At 45.5% G+C, this 26405-nt stretch overlaps 1 protein-coding gene across 1 annotated transcript in view; it reads right to left on the bottom strand.

Annotated features, from left to right (window-relative positions):
- COL22A1 (collagen type XXII alpha 1 chain) overlaps nucleotides 1–26405 on the bottom strand; it is a 381368-nt gene that overhangs the window by 135521 nt on the left and 219442 nt on the right. The window contains exons 29-31 of the mRNA XM_063925140.1: nucleotides 16333–16410; nucleotides 14809–14844; nucleotides 3072–3125 (exon numbers count right to left, since the gene is read on the bottom strand). Coding sequence (XP_063781210.1) covers nucleotides 3072–3125; nucleotides 14809–14844; nucleotides 16333–16410 — 168 coding nt within the window. The remainder of the gene's footprint in view (nucleotides 1–3071; nucleotides 3126–14808; nucleotides 14845–16332; nucleotides 16411–26405) is intronic.

The raw sequence follows: 26405 nt of genomic DNA, 5'->3' as shown, positions 1-26405 counted from the left end.
AGTTTTACACGAGTAAAAATATACCCAAGCAGTTCATTGCTGCCTCAACCCAGCAGTGCCATGTACAAAGTGATGATTTCTCACTACAGGGGTCATTCCGAGTTGATCGCTAGCTGCCGTTGTTTGCAGCGCAGTGATCAGGCTAAAAATCGGCATTTCTGCGCATGCGTATGCACCGCAATGCGCACGCGCGACGTACGGGTACAAAGACCTTTGCGGTTTTGCACAGGTTCCAGCGAAGCTTTGAGTTGCACGGCACAATGCAAGGTGATTGACAGGAAGGGGGCGTTTCTGGGTGTCAACTGACCGTTTTCAGGGAGTGTTTGGAAAAAACACAGGCGTGGCTGGGCGAACGCTTGGCGGGTGTGTAACGTCAAAAGCCAACCCTCCAACGTCAGAATCAACGCACACGAAGAGTAAGTCCAGGGCTGGTCTTGTTTTGCACAAAATGTCTTTGCAGGCGCTCTGCTGCACAGGCGTTCGCACTCCTGCAAAGCGAAAATACACTCCCCGGTGGGCGGCGACTATGTGTTAGCATGGCTGCTAAAAACTACTATCGAGCGATCAATTCGGAATGACCCCCTGTGTTTAACTGTTACCCCAGTACCCACTGACAGGGGTGTTAGGAGCCCCGCTGGGAAAGGGGTTTGTATTTTATTTTGCAGTCCCATTTGTACTAGTGTAATCAGCCCTGTGCTGTAAAGTCTAGGGCTGTGTCCCACAATGACGCATCTGTGGATTTCCCACTCGTAGCCTGCCCGGCTTGGTGCACCCTAATCTGTTCATCTCCTGGCACTAGCAGCGACCAGCACAGGCTGCAGCGCTATGGGAAAAGGAAGGGGGGTTTCACAATGAGTTCCTCCAATAACATGGATTGTTGCAGCGATACTGCCCCCGCACTATATACAGCCCTTACAGTAATAGGTATATCTGTGGCTGCGCAATTACATGAATGCTCCAATACTGATCTCAGCCTGATGACCCTTTCCTCCCCCACCCCCCTCTCTAAATTTAAAGTGTGATTCTGCATATGGACATACTGTATATTGGGGGTCATTCTGACCCGATCGCACGCTGCAGTTTATCGCAGCGGCGCGATTGGGTCAGAACTGCGCATGCGCCGGCACCGCAGAGCGCCAGCGCATGCCGCTGCGCTACGATTGCCTCTGCCTGATTGACAGGCAGAGGCGTTCGCTGGGCAGGATGGGGCGGAATGGCGGAGTTTGGCCGCCAGTTCGTGGGCGCGGTCCGGCCAGCGCAGGCCTGGCCGGACTGTGCGGGGGATGGGCCGTAGCGACTGCGTGATGTCACAAGCAGACGCTGTGGGCCGGGGAGCGACGAGGGAGCTACTCCTCAAGTGCATAAGCATCGCCACTGTGCGATGCTTTTGCACTTCTGCGTGCGGGGAAGGGGGTGCGGGGGGGGGCGGCCCTGACATGTGGGGCGGGATAGCCCTGTGCTGGGCGTCCCCCCACATGTCTATGGTCAGGGTCGTAGCCCTGAAAAATTTTGCAGGGCTACGATCAACTCAGAATGACCCGCATTGTACATTATATATGCATTGTTGTTTTGTTGTGGATTATATTATTGTGCCGATAAACACTACAGAAAGTTTCATCTTTTTAACGTACAAAATGCAGCCGTAGGTTCAACAAAGCTCTGGGCCCATATAGGGGCGACTGTGGGACTTTGGGGGAGATTTATCAAAGCTTGGTGAGAGATAAAGTGGAGAGAGAAAGTACCAGCGAGTCAGCTTCCAACTGTCACTCTACGGGCTGTGTTTGAAAAATGACAGCTAGGAGCTGATTGGTTGGTACTTTGGGGTCCATTTACTCAGCCTTGGAGAGAGATAAAGTACCAATCAACCAGCTCCTAACTGTCATTATTTATACACAGCCTGTAACATGGCAGGTAGGAGCTGACTGGCTGGTACTTTATCTCCGTCCACTTTATCTCTCTCCAAGGCTTAGTAAATAGACCCCTAAGTCTCTGGGATCCCAGCAGTTGAAAAACCGATGACAGAATCCGACACTGCTTGAAATGCCAGCACCAGAATCCCGATAAGGAACACACAATCCCAGTGCCCGGATGCTGTGGGGGGAGGGTTAGGGTCATGCTCTGGGAAGCAGAGGGTTAGGCTGCGGGGAGAGGGGGTGGGTTTAGGCACCCTCGGGGAGGGTTAGGCTGCAGGGGAGAAATGGTTAGGGTTAGGCTGCGGGAAAGGGGGGTTAGGTTTAGGCTGCGGGAAAGGGGGGATAGGTTTAGGCTGCGGGGGGAAATTAGGTTTAGGTTGCGGAAAGGGAGGGTTAGGGTTAGGGGAGCATTAGTGAAAGGTAAGTATACTTACCTCGCCCCTGTCTGAATTCTCACCATCGGGATGCCGCGGTCGGTCTTCTGACAACCGGCATCCAAACCGCTGGCATATCATGCCCAACCCAAGTCTCTCTCCAAGCTTTTATACATATCCCCTTTATCTCTCTCCACTTTATCTCCAAGCTTTGATACATCTCCCCCATTGGGTGATAATTAGTCTCCAGATTATCTATTGTTTTATAACACCCAAATACTTATATTTGCATACAATAAGTGAATAGTAAAATAAATGAAAGACTAGTGGCTTGTTATATCTGGCCCTGTCATATTATATGACGGTGTATGATTATATGACGGTGTGTAATTCTCCGTGTCTGCTATAGGATGTGTATGTATATAGTACACCTCCCAGCATACTACGCTCTCGGTGGGACAGTCGTCGTCCCGCGATCAGGACTTGGAGGCGGAGTATTGCATTGCCATCGGGACAGCCATGCCCCCAGTCTGCCGCAACCAAACTCCCAACCTGATCTGAAACCCCCCCATGCGGAGTGGTGTGATATGGCGCCAGGCAACTGATTGCCTATCACTGACAACTTGCCATCGCTGACACACAAGCTTTATCTAATGACGTAATCGCCTGTATGTCACCACGATTCATCTGATGACACGTCACATATGACATAAGTTATTCGTTCTGAGTTCTGTCCCATCTTCATACAGAGGAAAGCTGGAAAATCAGCAGTTGTATTACTTACATCTTGTCCGGGGGGTCCCTGGGGACCTGGTAGGCCGGCCAGACCCCTAAGACCCTGCAAAATGGGAAGAATGATGTGTTAATGTCTTTTTATTTACTAGAATCATCAAAGCAGCATTTCTACTACCAGTAGTACAGAAATAGCCCTGTTGCGCTGGGATTCCGCTGTTGGGATCTCAGCGTCGGTATCCTGAATGCCGAGATCCAGACAGTCGGCATTTTAACTGCATTTCCTGCCACCTTCACATTTGCTGGCATGCAGATGTGCAGGAGCAGCCTGGACTCTCTACCCAGGCCCAAATCAACTTGTCTATGGGCCTAATTCAGACCTGATCGCAGCAGCAAATTTGTTAGCAGTTGGGCAAAACCATGTGCACTGCAGGTGGGGCAGATATAACATGTGCAGAGAGCGTTATATTTGGGTGGGGTGTGTTCAAACTGAAATCTTAACTGCAGTGTAAAAATAAAGCAGCCAGTATTTACCCTGCACAGAAACAAAATAACCCACACAAATCTAACTCTCTCTCTGCACATGTTATATCTGCCCCACCTGCAGTAGACATGGTTTTGCCCAACTGCTAACAAATTTGCTGCTGCGATCAGATCTGAATTTCCCCCTATATGCAGCTGGTTGTAAAGGATATGATGGGTGCACTAATGTTAATTACACACACATAATAATTATCACTAATACTAACTTTAGTTACTACAGATCAGAAATAGAAGTGAGAAATGTATTTTGTAAGATCGCCGCCATGTTTCGTCGGCCGAGGCAATGGTGGAGAAGCTTTGGAGAGCGATAAAGAGGACAGAAATAAAATACCAACCAACAGGCTGTTTTTGAAAAATGACAGGAGCTGATTGGATGATACTTTATCTTTCTCCATTTTATCTCTCTCCAAGGTTTGATACATATCCCCCAAAATCATTGTTCCCATCAGCATGTTGGTAAGGTTGTGGCACAATGGGTGAAAACTAAACTGAGGATGGCAGGTGAGCTTACAGGTGAGGATATCTGCCAAGCTTTAAAATAAATATTAACCTGTGTGTGTGTGTATATATATATATATATATATATATATATATATATATATATATACACTGCTCAAAAAAATAAAGGGAACACTAAAATAACACATCCTAGATCTGAATGAATGAAATATTCTTATTAAATACTTTGTTCTTTACATAGTTGAATGTGCTGACAACAAAATCACACAAAAATGATCAATGGAAATCAAATTTATTAACCCATGGAGGTCTGGATTTGGAGTCACACTCAAAATTAAAGTGGAAAAACACACTACAGGCTGATCCAACTTTGATGTAATGTCCTTAAAACAAGTCAAAATGAGGCTCAGTAGTGTGTGTGGCCTCCACGTGCCTGTATGACCTCCCTACAACGCCTGGGCATGCTCCTGATGAGGTGGCGGATGGTCTCCTGAGGGATCTCCTCCCAGACCTGGACTAAAGCATCCGCCAACTCCTGGACAGTCTGTGGTGCAACGTGGTGGATGGAGCGAGACATGATGTCCCAGATGTGCTCAATTGGATTCAGGTCTGGGGAACGGGCGGGCCAGTCCATAGCATCAATGCCTTCGTCTTGCAGGAACTGCTGACACACTCCATCCACATGAGGTCTAGCATTGTCTTGCATTAGGAGGAACCCAGGGCCAACCGCACCAGTATATGGTCTCACAAGGGGTCTGAGGATCTCATCTCGGTACCTAATGGCAGTCAGGCTACCTCTGGCGAGCACATGGAGGGGTGTGCGGCCCCCAAAGAAATGCCACCCCACACCATTACTGACCCACTGCCAAACCGGTCATGCTGGAGGATGTTGCAGGCAGCAGAACATTCTCCTTGGCGTCTCCAGACTCTGTCACATGTGCTCAGTGAGAACCTGCTTTCATCTGTGAAGAGCACAGGGCGCCAGTGGCGAATTTGCCAATCTTGGTGTTCTCTGGCAAATGCCAAACATCCTGCACGGTGTTGGGCTGTAAGCACAACCCCCACCTGTGGACGTCGGGCCCTCATACCACCTTCATGGAGTCTGTTTCTGATTGTTTGAGTAGACACATGCACATTTGTAGCTTGGTGGAGGTCATTTTGCAGGGCTCTGGCAGTGCTCCTCCTGTTCCTCCTTGCACAAAGGTGGAGGTAGCGGTCCTGCTGTTGGGTTGTTGCCCTCCTACGGCCTCCTCCACATTTCCTGATGTACTGGCCTGTCTCCTGGTAGCGCCTCCATGCTCTGGACACTAGGCTGACAGACACAGCAAACCTTCTTGCCACAGCTCGCATTGATGTGCCATCCTGGATGAGCTGCACTACCTGAGCCACTTGTGTGGGTTGTAGACTCCGTCTCATGCTACTACTAGAGTGAAAGCACCGCCAGCTTTCAAAAGTGACCAAAACATCAGCCAGAAAGCATAGGAGCTGAGAAGTGGTCTGTGGTCACCAACTGCAGAACAACTCCTTTATTGGGGGTGTATTGCTAATTGCCTATAATTTCCACCTGTTGTCTATTCCATTTGGACAACAGCATGTGAAATTGATTGTCAATCAGAGTTGCTTCCTAAGTGGACAGTTTGATTTCACAGAAGTGTGATTGACTTGGAGTTACATTGTGTTGTTTAAGTGTTCCCTTTATTTTTTTGAGCAGTGTATATATATATATATATATATCTATATATATATATATATATATATATATATCCAAAGTGTTACCGGCACTCCAAATAAAAGTGAAGATATTCCTTTGCTGCGGTGCCCTCCAGGTCAGCAATAGACAATATAAAACATATGGAGATTGGTGGCACTCACGCAGACTTGATAAATGCAGGAAGAAGTTTCTTTATTTGCCTACATGTTTCGGGGAAAAGCACCCCGTCCTCAGGGCTAGACAACAATAAAAACATACAAATCCAACACTTAAATACACCACAGAAAAAGACATTAGTGCACTGATTGTACTCACCTGTCCTCACGGCGCTGCCGGTCGTCCGCACCTGCTGCACGCTTCCGTGTCGCTGGGCAATGACGTCACGGTGCGCCGCGGGGCAGGGAGATCGTCATGGAAACCAAACAAAAAACAGTACATAGTTGCCGGCTCCCATAGAGCCTGTGAAAAGAAAACGAAATAAGAAATACCATTTAAAACAGCACATTTAAAATACATACATATCGTCACTAGAAGGGGAAAAAACCAGCAATCCCTAGCCTATCTCATACACATTTCTATAGTGATATACCAAGGTTCTAATATTAAATGCAAAGAGAAAACTTTCTCTCTCATAGTAAATATGAAACAACTATCAATGATTCACCTCCCTTAAAAGCAACATAAATCATTTAAAGGTATAGGCGCCTAAAGAAAACACTGCAATCCCAGGTTTTCATTCAGGCCACCTGGAGATAATGTTCCTAATTTAAATATCCAACGGGATTCTTTCTGTAGGAGCAATCTGTCCCTGTTGCCACCCCTTAACGACATAGGGGTATGGTCAATCAGGATAGCACGAATGCTAGCCACCCCATGTTTGGCTGACAAGCAGTGTCGTGCAAATGGCTGATCGCTTGTGCCCTTCTCGAAAGCTTTTTTGATGGCACTCCGATGGAGTGCCATCCTTTCTCTAAATTGTCTTATGGTCTTGCCCACATAGGCAAGACCACATGGGCATGTGAGCAAGTAAACTACGTGGGTAGTAGTGCAGGTAAGCCGATGTCTAATGGGTATCTTATGCCCTGTTTGTGGATGGTTAAAGGTAGTGCCAGTTTGCAAAGTATTGCACGTAGCACACCCAAGGCACCTATAGCACCCCATCTTAGGTCTAAGGAAATGGGCTTGGTCATGTTTAGCTAAATTAGTGACATCGAGCCGAACTACATGGTCTCCTATGTTATTACCCCTAGTGTGGCTAGGTAATAGTCTAGTGTTGGACAGACTACTAAGAGCTGTTTCAGTTTGTATAATAGGCCACAGTTGTTTGGCCTTACTTACTGTCCGTTTTGAACTCGTGGTAAATCTACTCACCCAAGGTAACCTATCAACTGTAGCTTTCTGGTTAGAGCTAGAGTTTAATAATTGCTGTCTAGGGATACGGAGGACTGCTTCCTTTGATCTTTCTAGTTCCCTAATAGGGTATCCCCTTTGCGCAAATCTCAATAGCATTTCATCCAGGGCCATAATTGTCTCCTGTGGGTCTGATGTAATACGCCGCACCCGCAAAAATTGCGAGTAAGGCAGCCCTTTCTTAAGTGCAAGTGGATGGAAACTTTGGTAGTTCAAAAACGTATTTCTGTCGGTACTTTTGACAAATAAAGAAGTATTAAGTTGACCAGAATTAAGGGTAATGGAGACATCCAAATAGTTAACCTGCTTACCATCAATTACATACGTAAATTTTACTACATGTTCTAATGCATTATGTTGGTCCCATAGATCTATCAACTCATCTCTGGGACCATCCCAACAGACCAACAGGTCGTCGATATAGCGCCTGTAGTAAATTACATGGGGGCTAACAGAGGGGTCAAGATAGAACATGTTCTTTTCAAGCTGGTACATAAATGCATTGGCGTACGACGGGGCCACTGCAGACCCCATCGCACAGCCAGACAGCTGTAAATAAAATTCCCCATTGAAAACAAAATAGTTCCTCCTCAGAACCAAATCCAACAAGTGTAGAAAAAAAGACACTTCAGGCCCCTGGTACATCACATTATGCTCAATAAGTGCCTTTACAGCCTCCACACCTGCCACATGTGGAATGCAGGTGTAGAGGCTGGTGACATCAGCACTACATAACAAGGTATTATCAGGGACCGTACCCAATTGCTGCAATTGCAGCAAGAGGGACGATGTATCCTTAAGGAAGGAAGGCAATGCTTGAACACAAGGATTAAGATAGGCATCCAGGTAGACCGCAATAGGCTGATAAAGCGAACCCCTAGCCGACACAATAGGTCGACCTGGAGGATTCTCCAGGGTTTTGTGCACTTTAGGCAGGGTATAAAAGAGCGGTACTACCGGGAAGTCTACCGAAAGGGCAGTACACACATCTGGGGATATAATACCCAACCCCCTGGACTCATTAAGGTATACGTCCAACTCTTTCTTATAGTCCTTAGTAGGGTCTTTGTTAAGGCGGGCATATATAGAGGAATCCCTTAACTGCCGTTCACATTCAGCAATATAGGCCTCAGTGTCCTGTACGACTATAGACCCACCTTTGTCCGCTTTACGGATTATAATGTCAGATCTAGTAGACAGGTTTTTAAGTGTAGTTCGTTCTTCAAAAGAAAGGTTGAAGTGTACCGGCTCATTCATAGCCTGAATGCCTTCTCTCTCTACCATGCGGATAAATGTCCTGATGGACGAATTTTGACTGGGAGGGTCAAATTTGGATTTGGGAGCTATCTTCAGAAGCTGTGTAGGTATTTCTGGAGTGGCCATCTCAGAAGGCATCTCCCGAGGAGCTTTGCCATTGAAGTACTCCTTACGCTTCAAGGTCCTATTTAGGCGATAAACATCAGCCTTCCATTCTAGTGGGTCTGGAATCGTTGTAGGGACCTGTCTACTAGATCTGACATTATAATCCGTAAAGCGGACAAAGGTGGGTCTATAGTCGTACAGGACACTGAGGCCTATATTGCTGAATGTGAACGGCAGTTAAGGGATTCCTCTATATATGCCCGCCTTAACAAAGACCCTACTAAGGACTATAAGAAAGAGTTGGACGTATACCTTAATGAGTCCAGGGGGTTGGGTATTATATCCCCAGATGTGTGTACTGCCCTTTCGGTAGACTTCCCGGTAGTACCGCTCTTTTATACCCTGCCTAAAGTGCACAAAACCCTGGAGAATCCTCCAGGTCGACCTATTGTGTCGGCTAGGGGTTCGCTTTATCAGCCTATTGCGGTCTACCTGGATGCCTATCTTAATCCTTGTGTTCAAGCATTGCCTTCCTTCCTTAAGGATACATCGTCCCTCTTGCTGCAATTGCAGCAATTGGGTACGGTCCCTGATAATACCTTGTTATGTAGTGCTGATGTCACCAGCCTCTACACCTGCATTCCACATGTGGCAGGTGTGGAGGCTGTAAAGGCACTTATTGAGCATAATGTGATGTACCAGGGGCCTGAAGTGTCTTTTTTTCTACACTTGTTGGATTTGGTTCTGAGGAGGAACTATTTTGTTTTCAATGGGGAATTTTATTTACAGCTGTCTGGCTGTGCGATGGGGTCTGCAGTGGCCCCGTCGTACGCCAATGCATTTATGTACCAGCTTGAAAAGAACATGTTCTATCTTGACCCCTCTGTTAGCCCCCATGTAATTTACTACAGGCGCTATATCGACGACCTGTTGGTCTGTTGGGATGGTCCCAGAGATGAGTTGATAGATCTATGGGACCAACATAATGCATTAGAACATGTAGTAAAATTTACGTATGTAATTGATGGTAAGCAGGTTAACTATTTGGATGTCTCCATTACCCTTAATTCTGGTCAACTTAATACTTCTTTATTTGTCAAAAGTACCGACAGAAATACGTTTTTGAACTACCAAAGTTTCCATCCACTTGCACTTAAGAAAGGGCTGCCTTACTCGCAATTTTTGCGGGTGCGGCGTATTACATCAGACCCACAGGAGACAATTATGGCCCTGGATGAAATGCTATTGAGATTTGCGCAAAGGGGATACCCTATTAGGGAACTAGAAAGATCAAAGGAAGCAGTCCTCCGTATCCCTAGACAGCAATTATTAAACTCTAGCTCTAACCAGAAAGCTACAGTTGATAGGTTACCTTGGGTGAGTAGATTTACCACGAGTTCAAAACGGACAGTAAGTAAGGCCAAACAACTGTGGCCTATTATACAAACTGAAACAGCTCTTAGTAGTCTGTCCAACACTAGACTATTACCTAGCCACACTAGGGGTAATAACATAGGAGACCATGTAGTTCGGCTCGATGTCACTAATTTAGCTAAACATGACCAAGCCCATTTCCTTAGACCTAAGATGGGGTGCTATAGGTGCCTTGGGTGTGCTACGTGCAATACTTTGCAAACTGGCACTACCTTTAACCATCCACAAACAGGGCATAAGATACCCATTAGACATCGGCTTACCTGCACTACTACCCACGTAGTTTACTTGCTCACATGCCCATGTGGTCTTGCCTATGTGGGCAAGACCATAAGACAATTTAGAGAAAGGATGGCACTCCATCGGAGTGCCATCAAAAAAGCTTTCGAGAAGGGCACAAGCGATCAGCCATTTGCACGACACTGCTTGTCAGCCAAACATGGGGTGGCTAGCATTCGTGCTATCCTGATTGACCATACCCCTATGTCGTTAAGGGGTGGCAACAGGGACAGATTGCTCCTACAGAAAGAATCCCGTTGGATATTTAAATTAGGAACATTATCTCCAGGTGGCCTGAATGAAAACCTGGGATTGCAGTGTTTTCTTTAGGCGCCTATACCTTTAAATGATTTATGTTGCTTTTAAGGGAGGTGAATCATTGATAGTTGTTTCATATTTACTATGAGAGAGAAAGTTTTCTCTTTGCATTTAATATTAGAACCTTGGTATATCACTATAGAAATGTGTATGAGATAGGCTAGGGATTGCTGGTTTTTTCCCCTTCTAGTGACGATATGTATGTATTTTAAATGTGCTGTTTTAAATGGTATTTCTTATTTCGTTTTCTTTTCACAGGCTCTATGGGAGCCGGCAACTATGTACTGTTTTTTGTTTGGTTTCCATGACGATCTCCCTGCCCCGCGGCGCACCGTGACGTCATTGCCCAGCGACACGGAAGCGTGCAGCAGGTGCGGACGACCGGCAGCGCCGTGAGGACAGGTGAGTACAATCAGTGCACTAATGTCTTTTTCTGTGGTGTATTTAAGTGTTGGATTTGTATGTTTTTATTGTTGTCTAGCCCTGAGGACGGGGTGCTTTTCCCCGAAACATGTAGGCAAATAAAGAAACTTCTTCCTGCATTTATCAAGTCTGCGTGAGTGCCACCAATCTCCATATGTTTTATATATATATATATATATCTATATATATCTCCATACTGTTATGTAGTCTCAATATTAGTGATCCTAAAATGTTAATCTATGTGTAACACAGACCTTATTATTATCCAACATCCATAACCATGTCTTATAGTCTTGAGCTTCCATTCTTCACCAAATTGTAGGGCTCATTTATCAACAATTGATAAAACTTGTTGCATATCAACTCCCAACTGCCATGTGTTAGAAATAAATGACAGTTGGGAGCTGATTGGCTGGAGCACCATTTATCATACGCAACACGTTTTATCATTCACAACAAGTTTTATCACTCGTTGATAAATGGACCCCTGTATCTTTAACACTTAGGGAGAGATTTAGCAAACCTTGGAGAGAGATAAAGTACACAGCCAATCAGCTCTTAACTGCCATGTTACAGTCTGTGTTTGAAAAATGATAGGTCGAAGCTTATTGGTTGGTACTTGATCTCTCTCTGCTTTACCTTTCTCCGAGTTTTGATAAATCTCCCGCTTGGTTACTACGAGAATGGGTGTACTATAGGTTTTATTCTGTTGAAACTTGAAATGATCTTATGGTATTCGGTCTTTAGGGCAACCTCACTTAGGTCGACAGTCATTAGGTCGACCACTATTGGTCAACATGCGTTATGTCGAAATGGTCAGTAGGCCAACATGGCAATTTTTTTTTTAAAATCTCATGTCAACCTTTTCATGTGTCAACTTTCTCTTACTTTACGATCCACATGGACTACGATTGGGAATAGTAACCTGCGCCAAGCGCAGTGGCACCCTGCACGATCGCTCGCCATGCACACGGTGCACTAATTGGGGTTCCCGGTCGCTTTACGAAGAAAACGACACCCAAAAAACTCCAAAAACTCATGTCGAACGTTTTCCATGTTGACCTTTTTTGTGTGTGTCGACAGTTACTAATAACTGTCGACCGATAGTGGTCGACTTAATGACTGTCGACCTAGATAGGGTCGAACCAGTGATCCACACCCTGATTTTATTTTCCAATTGTAAAAGCAGAATGCATTTGGATTTCAGCATTGCCTTCATACTGGAGATAAACAGTTAATCAGAAAAAAAAACTATTCTGACAAAAAGAAAAAAATGATGTATGTAATAAAACTGGGTCTTCTCGTTGTTTTTAATGAGTCCGATGACTCATTAAAAAGAGGGTTTTACTTTTCCTTAAGTAGCAGCTTTCTCCCGCTTGGCTTATAAACGTAATTAGGAGGACAGGCTTAGCACTGCGAAATATTTCACATTTACAGCTAGAACTGGACATAAAAGTTCTATGTGTTTAGCTGCAGGATAATGGGCGGAACGGGAAAACATAGCAGATAAAAGGAGCACGCGTTCCCTCTACTCATATCAAGGGTGATTGCTACAACCACATTCACTCATGTACAGAGAGATGGGATGAAGGGTGACCTCCGTAGCTGGGATGAAGGGTGACCTCCATAGCTGGGATGAAGGGTGACCTCTGTAGCTGGGATGAAGGGTGACCCCGTAGCGGAGTCACTGCACCAGAACTGTATGTAACTAGCCCAACTGATGAGCCCTGCTGTCACTGGTATACGAGTGCACCATTTAGCTAGACGGACGAAGGCGATTGTACTGACACAGCGGACAGAAAAGCCCTGCATAGTGACTAGACTCGTACAGATTAGGCAAAGCTGGGGTGTAGTGTTCACCCACAGATCAGTCTGCCCAAACACCAAGCTAGAGGACGCAGCTGAACCATGTTGGAAACAGCCTGATGGGCCGGCAGGTGTTGGCCCTTGCGGCCCGTCTAAGGTCAGGTCATCCATACACCAGATTTCTGGGCATACTCAGACATGATCCGCCCTCTTTTCCTAGGCTCATTCTCATTGATGCGCTGTATGCGTGATGTACATAGGAAGTCTTCATAATGCTTTTTACTGTGTCTATTCTGTTATTGAATGAGGAATTTAAAAGAGAATGATTTTTTATTTTACCTATCCACGGAGTAAAGATGTACTGTCTGTCTCTATATGAGGAACCACTGCATATAAACATGTCATACGGTGTCACCATGACATACACTGGGCCTGTACTGGGATGGAATGGGTCACTACATAACCGGCCCGTGACTTGGTCCATTCCCGGAAACATCCGCACCAGCAACATTTTAGTCATAGTATAGTATAATCAACCATATCAGAATTTACTACGGAAATAATCCAAACCCCTATATCTCTGGTATTTACAGTGCGTTACTCCTCCCAAACCTGCCTCTATCTGTACCGTTCATCCATGTGCTCTCTCGCGCTTTCCTCTGTCGCCCTATTCGCCTGGACTGTAAATCTCGTCAGTATCTTGTCTTTAAATATTAACTCAACACCAACTCCTAGATTGCAAGACGTACCAAACCAAACCAAACCAAACCAAACCCAGACATACTCTACTTCCACCTTTGTACAGAGCTTCTCAGGGCTGTAACTATAGATGGGAGAGCGGTGCCGCTGCCCTAGAGCTGGGCTTAGGGGGGGCACCGACACTTCCCTGAGGCACCAATATTCAGGTTGCCTGGAATGGCACGTAGAGCCGCTGAGCTCCTTCCCATTGTGGCTACCCCACTCCCTCATCATGACAGTACATGTTCGGGGTGTTGGCGGCAAAAAGGCAGATTGTCGCCCTGTTACAGCCCTGGTGCTTCTGATGAACCCTTTATCTGATAACGTATCTCACTGTACTCCTTTATTGTAACTAGAGATGTACAACGTTGGTGCAACATTTTACAGAAATCTCATTTTTCTACGGAACCGCTGTTTGCAGAGATGCAAAGTTCCGGTGATGTAAGATTTTAATTTTCTTTCACGATGACATCATTGTTGTTGCAAATATATGAATGGTTCTCTGACACTGGTCAGTTCATTCTGCTATGTGGTCCGGTTGCGGTAGGATTCAGGACACTCAATGTGTGAAACTTTCCACCTAACTGCAGAACAGTTTATAAGCTTTGGCTCATCTCTAACTGTAACTTTTGGCTATTTAAAAAAAGGATGTAAATGTATATATATATATATATATATATATCACAAAAAACGGAAAATACCGCGCCACAAATGAAAATGAAAACTCTGCAACCCAACATGTATGGCTATTCTGTATTGACACTCCCGATATATAGGGCGTCTGCTGATCCCCCAAATAATACTGGGATGTTAAATCACTGAATTAATTGAATCTAAGAAGGAGAAGGAGGTCAAATGGTTCCCAACGCGTTTCGTCACACAGACTTCAGCAAGGGGTGTTTACCCCTTGATGAAGTCTGTGTGACGAAACGCGTTGGTCATTTGACCTCTGACTCTGATAAGCACTTTAATATCTAGCACTTTATATCTTTTTTTATATACATGTGTAATTACTTTTTATCCCATTTTTAGAAAAAGCTTTGTGAATTTGTAATAAATGTGTTAAATTGTTTCAAATATTTTGTAATTCATTTTTAGACACCAGTGGTCGCTACCCCCATCCCTTTCCTATCTATCTATCTATCTATCTATCTATCTATCTATCTATCTATCTATCTATCTACACATACATATCTGATTATCTATGTTATACTTCTATGTAACACAGAATAATCAACTTGTTCTACTTCTAACACTTTTGTTTCAAAACACCATACAATATATCAGTTAGAAGTTTAGTAAATACCTGTTCCCCTTTTTCTCCCGAAGGTCCAGCGGGGCCCTGCACACACAGGACAAATACACTTTACCAAACGCTTTCTGGATCAATAGGTGCAAGACAAAGACAAACGTTCCAGCTAATGTCATACTACCATACAGCAGGGTAGCAATGAGCCAATAACTTATTTATAAGGAACATGTTATATGACAGTCTCTGCAGGGTACAAGTGTAAACGTAATTCTGCACATTGTAATGCACAATTTCTATTTATTTGGCTAATCGGAAGCAACAAAATGGTGAATGCGGCCAATGCAAAAGTAAAATTCAGTTCTGGGGACTGGGCAAGACAACCCTCTCACGTTCATTTAATAGATGATTTTTGTGTATGTTTGAGAGGGTGTCTTGCTGAGATATACATTCTCTTCTCAATTTCTAATTGTTCGCTGTTTCAGCGCCTGGGATTTGCGCATTGGCGTCTCTACAATGGGTTCAGGGTGTGCCCACTGGATACATTACATTATGGTTGCAGATGGCACCATTTTCCATGAGACGTGCCCATACGTTGTGAGCTCAGACTCTACAGTGCCCATGCACCAATGTGACGCGCTAAGAGACTGCACACAGGCCACCTCCTCTCATAGGGGGTGATTCCGAGTTGTTCGCTCGCTAGCTGCTTTTAGCAGCATCTCACACGCTAGGCCGCCGCCCTCTGGGAGTGTATCTTCGCTTAGCAGAATTGCGAACGAAAGATTAGCAGAATTGCGAATAGAAAATTCTTAGCAGTTTCTAAATAGCTCCAGACTTACTCACAGATTGCGATCAGCTCAGGCCGTTTCGTTCCTGGTTTGACGTCACAAACACGCCCTGCGTTCGGACAGCCACTCCCCCGTTTCTCCAGACACTCCCACGTTTTATCCTGGCACGCCTGCGTTTTTCCGCACACTCCCTGAAAACGGTCAGTTTCCGCCCAGAAACACCCACTTCCTGTCAATCACACTCCAATCACTTCAACGATGAAAATTCTTCGTTCTGCCGTGAGTAAATCTACTAAGTTTTGAGCTAAAATACTTAGCGCATTTTCGCATTAATTGCTCCGTTGCGAAAATCGGCAACGAGCGAACAACTCGGAATGACCCCCATAATACGCCCCTGCCTTGCTGTATGCAACTGTGGCATTATGTTCACCTGCTATTATATGAGGTTTAAAAAATGATTAAAGCTTTGTTGCTTAAAAAAAAAAAAAAGTATTCATGAAAGGTGCCAATACTTTTGCACTTGCCACATTCACTTTTATATTTTCTTGCAACCTGAAATTACATAACTGTGCTCAAACCTGGTCAGAAATGTGTCATATCCAAGCATGTACCCTGCAGAGTCTGTGTAAACTTGCAATTAATTGCAATATCAGTACATACAGTAGATCCTGAGCTCACACAGTTCATACTAATCCAGAAATCATTATTTATGAAACACTTTACATCATTATATATAAACATTGTGAATGATATAGCAAAGCGCAAGCAATATTAGATTCTAACATCGACTTACTGGAGAACCGTCAATGGCTATTCCTGGGGGTCCTCTGGCTCCAGGCTGGCCGGGGAGACCTGGAGACCCTCTGTCCCCCTAAAATAAACAAGAGTCAGGTCACAGGTCAATACCATAGTGTCACAATATAATAATTCTCTTTTTAAAATGAACTCATTGCCCGTTTAGAGTCAAGGCAGTTATCGTATGAGCTAAACAACACCTCCCCGGTTTTGGCGGGACAGTCCCATTTTTCGGGCACTGCCCTGCTGTCCCACCCGTGGGCCGCAGTGACCGGTGGTGGGGGGTAGGGGAGTTGTGAGGCCTCCTGTCACTCTCTGATCCGCTTAGCAGAGTAGTGGTGAATAGACACTGTGCACGTGGATCAGCGGGTCACAGAGCACTGGGCATGCACCAACACTGGAGGAAAACGGTGGTATGGCTTGTCGGTACGGCATTTTCCGTGAGGATATGCCACTAGCAACAAGGCCACACCCCCTAGCTGCAAGGTCACGCTCCTTAATTTTGGGCGTGCGCAGCTATTTATCTTTGCACCCAGACAAAGTTGGGAAGTTTGGCTAAACCAGTGCTCATTAGAAAATGCAATCCATTAGGAACTAGTGACATCACTTATGCATGAGGTGCAAGTGATGTCACTAGCTCCTAGTATGTTGATAGGCTGACATTTTCCACTGCTGGGTCTGACCCGGAAGTGCTAGTGTGCACACTTGACCTGAGTTCACACATGCATGCAAAGGGGCTCCAGCACGAGAAGTTCCCTGTTCGCAACCAGGGGCTTTTCCCTATAGGAAGGGGCAGGGGTCCTGGAAATAACACCATCTGTTCCATTGTTTTCCACAGGCAAACTCCAAATGCTTTAAAAAATATAATATAATATTGTGGGCCTAAAAATGAATGGGTCTGTAACTAAACTGGTGTTTCCTCTTGTGTAACAGACCCGTTAGTGATGACAAATAGGCCCCCAGTCCTCTTCCGCCAGCAAACGGTGGCATACAGAGGCTGATATGATAGGGGTCATGAGACTGCAACAATTTCAATAGGAAAAACCCCAGGCTTAGAGGTCATTTCATACTTGCCTACCTGACCCTCTCCATGAGGGAGAAAATGCTCTGTTCCTGGACTTTCCTGGTAATGTATGATTGCCATCACCTGTGGTGAGCTAGTTAACTGATAAGATAGGCGCTTCACCACAGGTGATGGCAATCATACATTACCAGGAAAGTCCAGGAACAGAGCATTTTCTCCCTCATGGAGAGGGTCAGGTAGGCAAGTATGGGTCATTTTGATGCTACAAACCCTGTGATATCAGGTCCAGTGCTGTTGTCTGCTGTAACATCACCGTGTCCCTGGCTTTTTGGGGGTAAGTTGCACCTTAATTAGACTCAGAAGGTAATAATATTTTGCTGATATTTTCTTAATTACAACAGTGAATGTCCATCACGCACAAGCGCCAAAACCACTTAAGATAATTGTGTTTTTTTTTAAACAAACTCACGTCGTTAAAGATCTGTGAGATTAGTTTCTACCACTCTGCTGTGATTAATTTATACACATTTCGCCTCACTCAGCACAATGAAGCAGTGATGTGTCGCTGGAGGGAGCCTGGCAGACATCAGATTAGAGAGCAATCAAAATATCCCTGGATATATTCCATAAAAAAAATATGTTTCCAAAATCCTATCACACACCAGAGAGCTCTAACCCGCAGTACACAACCACGGGCCTGATTCTGTGTTACACACTGGGTGTATACACAAAAAGCACCAGCTTACCTGACGGCCCCTGCGGCGGCCATACCCGTTGCAGTTGTCAATGTTTGAGCAACAAACTGAATTTAAGACCATACGCAATTGCAATTGAGACGCACAGTCTCAGAAATGTCTTGGAAATATTAAGGGGTTTCTGGGTAGTGACTGGGAGGTGGCTACAGGGCTGGATTGGCTCACCGGTAAACAGGGGAAATCCCCAGTGGGCCCAACTGCTTTATGGCCCAACCCTCCTTTGGGTGGAGTCAGGTCCCAGACTGTGTACTCAAATTATACATGGTTACTCTATTAGAGGGTCAGTTACCAGGCCTAGCAGGACTACTGATAAGCATGGGTGCTTGGTTGACTTCTGTAGAAACTACACCAAGATTAGTCTAATGGTAAGCCAAGCGTCTATGGTGGCTGGCCTCCATCCCTCTGGTGGATGGCCTAAGAATGGACCCCGACCACTGCATTCCCTAGTAGGCCCTTTATGCCCCAGTATGACAATGGGTGACTATGTGGATGCACTGAGATGGTCAATCTTCTGGGTGTGCTATGGGAGTATCGCAGCTATGTTGCTGAAGTGGATGCAAGCTCAGATGCTTCATCGCTCACTTTGGAGGCCATAGTCTGATGGATAATTTGCACTCAGCATGGAACTAGGGGCAAGTCTTGATGGTGCGACCAGTGGTGGTGCCACAGAACTTACACTTACAGACCGAAGGATGTAAACGAATGGAAGGCTTGAGTGGTATTTGTTAGGCCTCTTATATCCAGGCTCAATTAATATGAAGTGTAATAAAAGAAGGGCATTTGCCCCCGAGTTCTAATTGAATACAATCAGGGTTTCTGAACTTTATATCAAGTATCAGATGTGTAGCTATAATAGGTGCAGGGTGCACACTGGCCCATGGGCCAGGGGGAACCTCTCCACTGTACACCCCGCATCTATCACAGACATTCTGTACCACTGCAGTGTACCCGTTCCTCCTCATTACCTTCTGCCACTGGCACCAACCTACTGGTGACTTCCTTGGATAGATGGCACCAGGAAAGGAGATGGCAAAATGAGCCTGAGTCTTTGTTATCTTCTGCACATGTAACACAGGGCCCGATTCAGACCTGACCGCTGTTGTGCACATTCGCAAGCTGAGCGATGATCAATCAGCTGCGCATGCATACGGATCATAGCGCGCATGCACAAGTCCAAACTGCAAAAAAAGGCTAGCGACTTTTTTGATCGCTAGCCATACGCAAGTTGATTGACAGGTAGCGGATGTTTGGGGGTGGTAACTGGCTGTTTTCTGGGAGAGTCAGTAAAAACGCAGGCGTGCCCAAGCGTTTTCAGAAAGGGTGTGTGACGTCAGCTCCGGCCCCCCCAGACGGCCTGATTCTGTCACATTGTAGGAGTAGGTCCCGGGCTACGCACAGACTGGAAAATCATTTGATGGCGAGTGAGTTGCGAACGGATTTGTAGCTGACCGGCGAACGCCGAGCTTTTCGCAATACACAGACTTGCACCTAAACCGGCTATCTGATCGCGGCCCTCTACAAATTCGCAGAGGAGCGATCAGGTTTGAATCGGGCCATTGTTTCCCAGCCAACGGGGCACTGCACAAGTGTGTATCCAGATGCGTATGCATTGTACCACTTCTAGCTAGGACAAGCCTGGCTCTGACCTGACATGGCACGTTGACTCATGTCACTCATGCATAGGGCCTGGTTCAGATTTGGAAGCAAGGCAGAAAAAGCACGCACTGTAAGCTTGTATCTGGAACAAACCATTTTGCAATGCAAGGGGAGCAAATGTTAGACAGCTTTACTTGTACTCTGCACTTTAAATTTCAGTTTGGACACACCCCACCCAAATCTAACTCTCTCTGTTCACATGTTACATCTGCCCCACCTGCAGTGCACCTGGTTTTGTCCATACAGACCCATAAATGTTTACATGTACATGATCTATAATCTATATTTATCACCTAGTTTAGTCTACTGAATGGACCTCGTTTTATGACCTCCCAATGACTTCCCTATGACAGACGCCTGTCCGTCACTGCCTTTCTGTCCTCGCTAACAGGATCACACGAGTAGACAGGTTACTGCCTTACACAATATCATTGCACAAATACCCTGAAATCATCTGCACTGCTGTGCAGATTCTAGCAATCTCATTGGCTACAAGTTGTCCAATGCCTGCACACTTCACAGTTCACCACAGGTTGGTGGTCCAGGGCCAAATCAAAGCATTTATGGTTATTGTGATCGGAAAAACCAGTGCTTGTAGAAGCCAATCATAAAATATGTTGACAAACAGAAGTGCATCTCTTTCCCCCACCACACAACAGTAGGTAAGGGTGACAGGTAAGCATAATTTACTCAATTTAATCATTTTTGCTGAATTTCTCAATAAAATCTTTTGACCCAGGAGATCCGTGAACAAAATCCTGATACTCTTGGGTCCCGTGATTCAAGAAAGTTTGGGAACCACTGCATTAGAGGAAGACTGAGAGCAAAAAGGTGTTTTTACCTAAACTAAAAACACTTTTAAAATGGTAAGAAATCCAGAATAAACCCTTTGAGAATAATGAGCTTTTGTGGAGCAGCTACAAAATAAAAAAAAAATACTCTTATACACTAGGCAGGTTGCTTAGATATATCAGGATCTGTGTATGTGTTGAAGCTTCTCTCATGTATAAGTTGCATAAAGATACACTACAGGAATGATTATACAGATCAGCCCGAGGCACAAAGACTTGAGAGGAAAGAAAAAAGCTCTAACGTATTGGGTGAAAAAAGTTGCATTGCTGGTCACGACAAAAGTGAAGAAAATACAGAAACTGTACGCCATCAGCAATAACACTATAAATGATGAAAGGTGAAATGAATAACATTGATTATCTAGTGACAGTGACACCTGGCTAGGGGTGGGATATAACCGGCAGCAAGTGAACACCCCATTCTTGAAGTTGATGTGTTGGAAACAGGAAAAATGAACAAGTGTAAAAGGCTCTGAGACTTTGGCAAAGGCCAAATTGTGGTGGCTAGCAAGTTGGTCAAAGCATCTATAATACAGCAGGCCTTGTAGTGTTCCCAGTATGCAGTGGTTAGTACTAGTGATGAGCGGGTTCGGTTCCTCGGGATCCGAACCCCCCCCGAACTTTGCCCATTTTTTCATGGTTCCGAGCACTCCCGCCTTGCTCGGTTAACCCGAGCGCGCCCGAACATCATCATCCCGCTGTCGGATTCTCGCAAGATTCGTATTCTACATAAGGAGCTGCGCGTCGCCGCCATTTTTCACTCGTGCATTGGAGATGATAGTGAGAGGACGTGGCTGGCGTTCTCTCAGTTTCTGTGTGTTCAGTGTGCTGCAAATATCTGTGCTCAGTGTGCTGCAAATATCTGTGCTCAGTGTGCTGCAAATATCTATGTTCTCTGCCTGAAAAACGCTCCATATCTGTGCTCAGTGTGCTGCAAATATCTGTGCTCAGTGTGCTTTATTGTGGGGACTGGAGACCACCAGTATTATATAGTAGGAGGACAGTGCAGAGTTTTGCTGACCAGTGACCACCAGTATTATACGTTCTCTGCCTGAAAAACGCTCCATATCTGTGCTGCATTGTAGTATATAGTAGGAGGACAGTGCAGAATTTTGCTGACCAGTGACCACCAGAATTATATCAGTATGGTACAGTAGTCCACTGCTCTTCCTACCTCTGTGTCGTCAAGTATACTATCCCATCCATACCTGTGGTGCATTTAAGTTTTGCGCAGTATATATATAGTAGGAGGACAGTGCATAATTTTGCTGACCACCAGTATATAATATATAGCAGTACGGTACAGTAGTCCACTGCTCTACCTACCTCTGTGTCGTCAAGTATACTATTCCATCCATACCTGTGGTGCATTTAAGTTTTGCGCAGTATATATAGTAGGAGGACAGTGCATAATTTTGCTGACCACCAGTATATAATATATAGCAGTACAGTACAGTAGGCCACTGCTCTACCTACCTCTGTGTCATCAAGTATACTATCCATCCATACCTGTGGTGCATTTCAGTTTTGCACAGTTTGCTGACCACCGGTATATAATATATAGCAGTACGGTACAGTAGGCCACTGCTCTACCTACCTCTGTGTCATCAAGTATGCTATCCATCCATACCTGTGGTGCATTTAAGTTTTTGTGCGCAGTATATATATAGAAGTAGGACAGTGCATAATTTTGCTGACCACCAGTATATAATATATAGCAGTACGGTACAGTAGGCCATTGCTCTACCTACCTCTCTGTCATCAAGTATACTATCCATCCATACCTGTGGTGCATTTAAGTTGTGCGCAGTATATATAGTAGTAGGCCATTGCTATTGATATATTACTGGCATATAATTCCACACATTAAAAAATGAAGAACAAAAATGTGAAGAGTAAAATAGGGAAAAATCAAGATCCACTTCCACCTCATGCTGAAGCTGCTGCCACTAGTCATGGCCGAGACGATGAAATGCCATCAACGTCATCTGCCAAGGCCGATGCCCAATGTCATAGTAGAGAGCATGTAAAATCCAAAAAACAAAAGTTCAGTAAAATGACCCAAAAATCAAAATTAAAAGCGTCTGATGAGAAGCGTAAACTTGTCAATATGCCATTTACGACACGGAGTGACAAGGCACGGCTGAGGCCCTGGCCTATGTTAATGGCTAGTGGTTCAGATTCACATGAGAATGGAAGCACTCATCCTCTCGCTAGAAAACTGCAGTGCCACTCCTAGATGGGCCAGGTGTTTATGTCGGCCACTTGTGTCGCTTAGCTTAGCCATCCAGCGACCTTGGTGCACCTCTTTTTTTCTTTGCATCATGTGCTGTTTGGGGACTATTTTTTGAAGTGCCATCCTGTCTGACACTGCAGTGCCACTCCTAGATGAGCCAGGTGTTTGTGTCAGCCATTTACAGTAGGTCGCTTAGCTTAGCCATCCAGCGACCTTGGTGCACCTCTTTTTTTCTTTGCATCATGTGCTGTTTGGGGACTATTTTTTTGCAGTGCCATCCTGTCTGACACTGCAGTGCCACTCCTAGATGGGCCAGGTGTTTGTGTCGGCCACTTGGGTCGCTTAGCTTAGTCACACAGCTACCTCATTGCGCCTCTTTTTTTCTTTGCATCATGTGCTGTTTGGGGACTATTTTTTGAAGTGCCATCCTGTCTGACACTGCAGTGCCACTCCTAGATGGGCCAGGTGTTTGTGTCGGCCACTTGGGTCGCTTAGCTTAGTCATCCAGCGACCTTGGTGCACCTCTTTTTTCTTTGCGTCATGTGCTGTTTGGGGCCTATTTTTTAAATCTGCCATCCTGTCTGACACTGCAGTGCCACTCCTAGATGGGCCAGGTGTTTGTGTCGGCCACTTGGGTCGCTTAGCTTAGTCACACAGCTACCTCATTGCACCTCTTTTTTCTTTGCATCGTGTGCTGTTTGGGGACTATTTTTTTGAAGTGCCATCCTGTCTGACACTGCAGTGCCACTCCTAGATGGGCCAGGTGTTTGTGTCGGCCACTTGGGTCGCTTAGCTTAGTCATCCAGCGACCTTGGTGCACCTCTTTTTTCTTTGCGTCATGTGCTGTTTGGGGCCTATTTTTTAAATCTGCCATCCTGTCTGACACTGCAGTGCCACTCCTAGATGGGCCAGGTGTTTGTGTCGGCCACTTGGGTCGCTTAGCTTAGTCACACAGCAACCTCATTGCACCTCTTTTTTCTTTGCATCGTGTGCTGTTTGGGGACTATTTTTTTGAAGTGCCATCCTGTCTGACACTGCAGTGCCACTCCTAGATGGGCCAGGTGTTTGTGTCGGCCACTTGGGTCGCTTAGCTTAGTCATCCAGCGACCTCGGTGCAAATTTTAGGACTAAAAATAATATTGTGAGGTGTGAGGTGTTCAGAATAGACTGGAAATTAGTGGAAATTATGGTTATTGAGGTTAATAATACTATGGGATCAAAATGACCCCCAAATTCTATGATTTAAGCTGTTTTTGAGGGGTTTTTGTAAAAAAACACCCGAATCCAAAACACACCCGAATCTGACAAAAAAATTTCAGGGAGGTTTTGCCAAAACGCGTCCGAATCCAAAACGCGGCTGCGTAACCGAATCCAAAACCAAAACACAAAACCCGAAAAATGTCCGGTGCACATCACTAGTTTGTACCTACCAAAAGTGGTCCAAGGAAGGACAGCTGGTGAACCAGAGGTAGGGCCATGGGCATCCAAGGCTCATTGATGTGACTTGGGATTGAAGGCTAACCAATCTGGTCCTATCCCACAGAAGAGCTACTGTAGAACAAATAGCTGGAAAAGTTACTGATGGCTATGATGAAAAGTTGACCAATCACACAGTGCATCGCAGCTTGCTGTGTATGGGGTTGCATATCCGCAGACAGGTCTAAGTGCCCATGCTCACCCCTGTCCACCGCCAAAAGTGCTTACGATGGGCAAGTGAGCATCAGAACTGGACAGCCAAGTGTGTGTGCGTCATTTACCGGGGAAGAGATGGTGCCGCTGTGCGATGCTTTTGTACTTGTGCAACGGGGCACCCTGTCCTGGGCGTCCCCCCGCATGTCTGTGTGACTGATCGTAGCTGTGCTAAATTTAGCACATCTACGATCAGGTCTGAATTAGCCCCAATGACCTGCTGGGAAACCTTGGGTCCGGGCATTTATGTGGATGTGCCACCTACCTAAACATTGTTGCTATCATAGTACACCTCTTCATGGCAATAGTATTCTCTAATGGCGGTTGCCTCTTTCAGCAATATAATGAGCCCTGCCATCCTGCAAAATTTGTTCAGTAATGCTTTGAGGAACTTATTCCCCAGTCTTGATTTGGCCTCCAAAGTCCCCACATCTCAATCCAATCGAGCTGTTTTGGTGGCCCAGGGGGGACCTATTACAATATTAGGCAAGTGGTTTTAATGATATGGCTGATTGGTATATACTGTATGAGTCTTGATGAAAGTGGCCTTTCCTGCACTAAAGTTTTCAACGTTAAACCGCGTCACATTGTGTTATGACTGTACATCCATCGCCGAAGGAAGAAAATGAAGTAACATTGTAATAAGCAAGTAACAGCAGAAACATGTGATAACCCATTGTAGCTCAGAGACGATGGCACATTAGCTAGAACACTGACGTGAGTCTTATTCTTCTATAACAAGCAATAAGTCATTTTATGCAAATCTCTGCTCATTCCCTAATGCCTTATTTTTCAAAATCAGTAAAGCCGGAGGAACCCGCAGGAAGGCAGATTTAAGCAGCTCCGCTTCAATGGGATCAAAAACCCTGTTTTAATTTAGACGGTAATATGGAAATTGGTCTTGAATCTTGACATGGATTATTTTTTTTTCAGGTTCTAATTTATCATGTTAGTTTCTTTCTTCAGAGTTTTCATTACGGGCAGCGTTCCAAAACAACTGTCTCCCAGGAAAGTACTGGGGGCATTAGGCATGAGCAGGTACTGGTGCAGCTGCCCCCAGCCTGGCAGTAATATACCACAGTCCTGCACGCGCAATGGGCAGCCACTCCACCAAGTCCCTGATGAAAGTATTGTCTTTAACCTGCCCATATAGAACACGCAATGGAAACACTTTGGACTGTTTTTGTCTTTGGAATGCATTATTTCAAGTTAATTAGCTACTGGACATGACATGATGGGTTAATATACTGTGTATGCTGCTGGTATGAGGGGGTTAATACTGTGTATATTGCTGGCACGAGGGGCTTATACTCTGTGATATAGATGGCAATATAAGTAATCAGTAAGCAACTCAGATTTATCCAATTATGGGGGTCATTCCGACCTATTCGCACACAGCGGTTCTTCGCTGCGGTGCGAACGGGTCTGGAATGCGCATGCGCAGTGTGCACCTTGCGCATGCGCGTCATTGCCTGTCGCCCTCTGTCGCCGAGCAACGACGCTGACAGAGAAGAAAGCGGTCACAGCAGCGACCGCAAGAAGATGGACAGCAAGAGTGCGTTCCGGGGCATCAACTGACCGTTGGAGACCGTTTTCAGGGGAGTGGTAAGAAAAACGCAGGCGTGTCCAGGCGAACGGAGGGCGGAGGTGTGACGTCAAATCCGGCCCCATCATCGCTGGATCCGTCGCACAGGGTAAGTATGTCCAGGGCTGGTCTTGTTTTGCAGGAAAAAAATTTAGCATAGCAGAGCTGCACAAGCGATCGCAGCCCTGCAAAGCTAAAATACACTCCCCCATAGGCGGAGATTAGTTGATTGCAGCATCAGCAAAAAGTTGCTCGGTGCGATCAACTCGGAATAA

The sequence above is a fragment of the Pseudophryne corroboree genome, chromosome 5 (assembly GCF_028390025.1).
Source record: "Pseudophryne corroboree isolate aPseCor3 chromosome 5, aPseCor3.hap2, whole genome shotgun sequence".
Classification (NCBI taxonomy): Eukaryota; Metazoa; Chordata; class Amphibia; order Anura; family Myobatrachidae; genus Pseudophryne; species Pseudophryne corroboree.
Note: the sequence above shows the minus strand (reverse complement) of the source record. Positions and strands in the feature narration are given on the sequence as shown.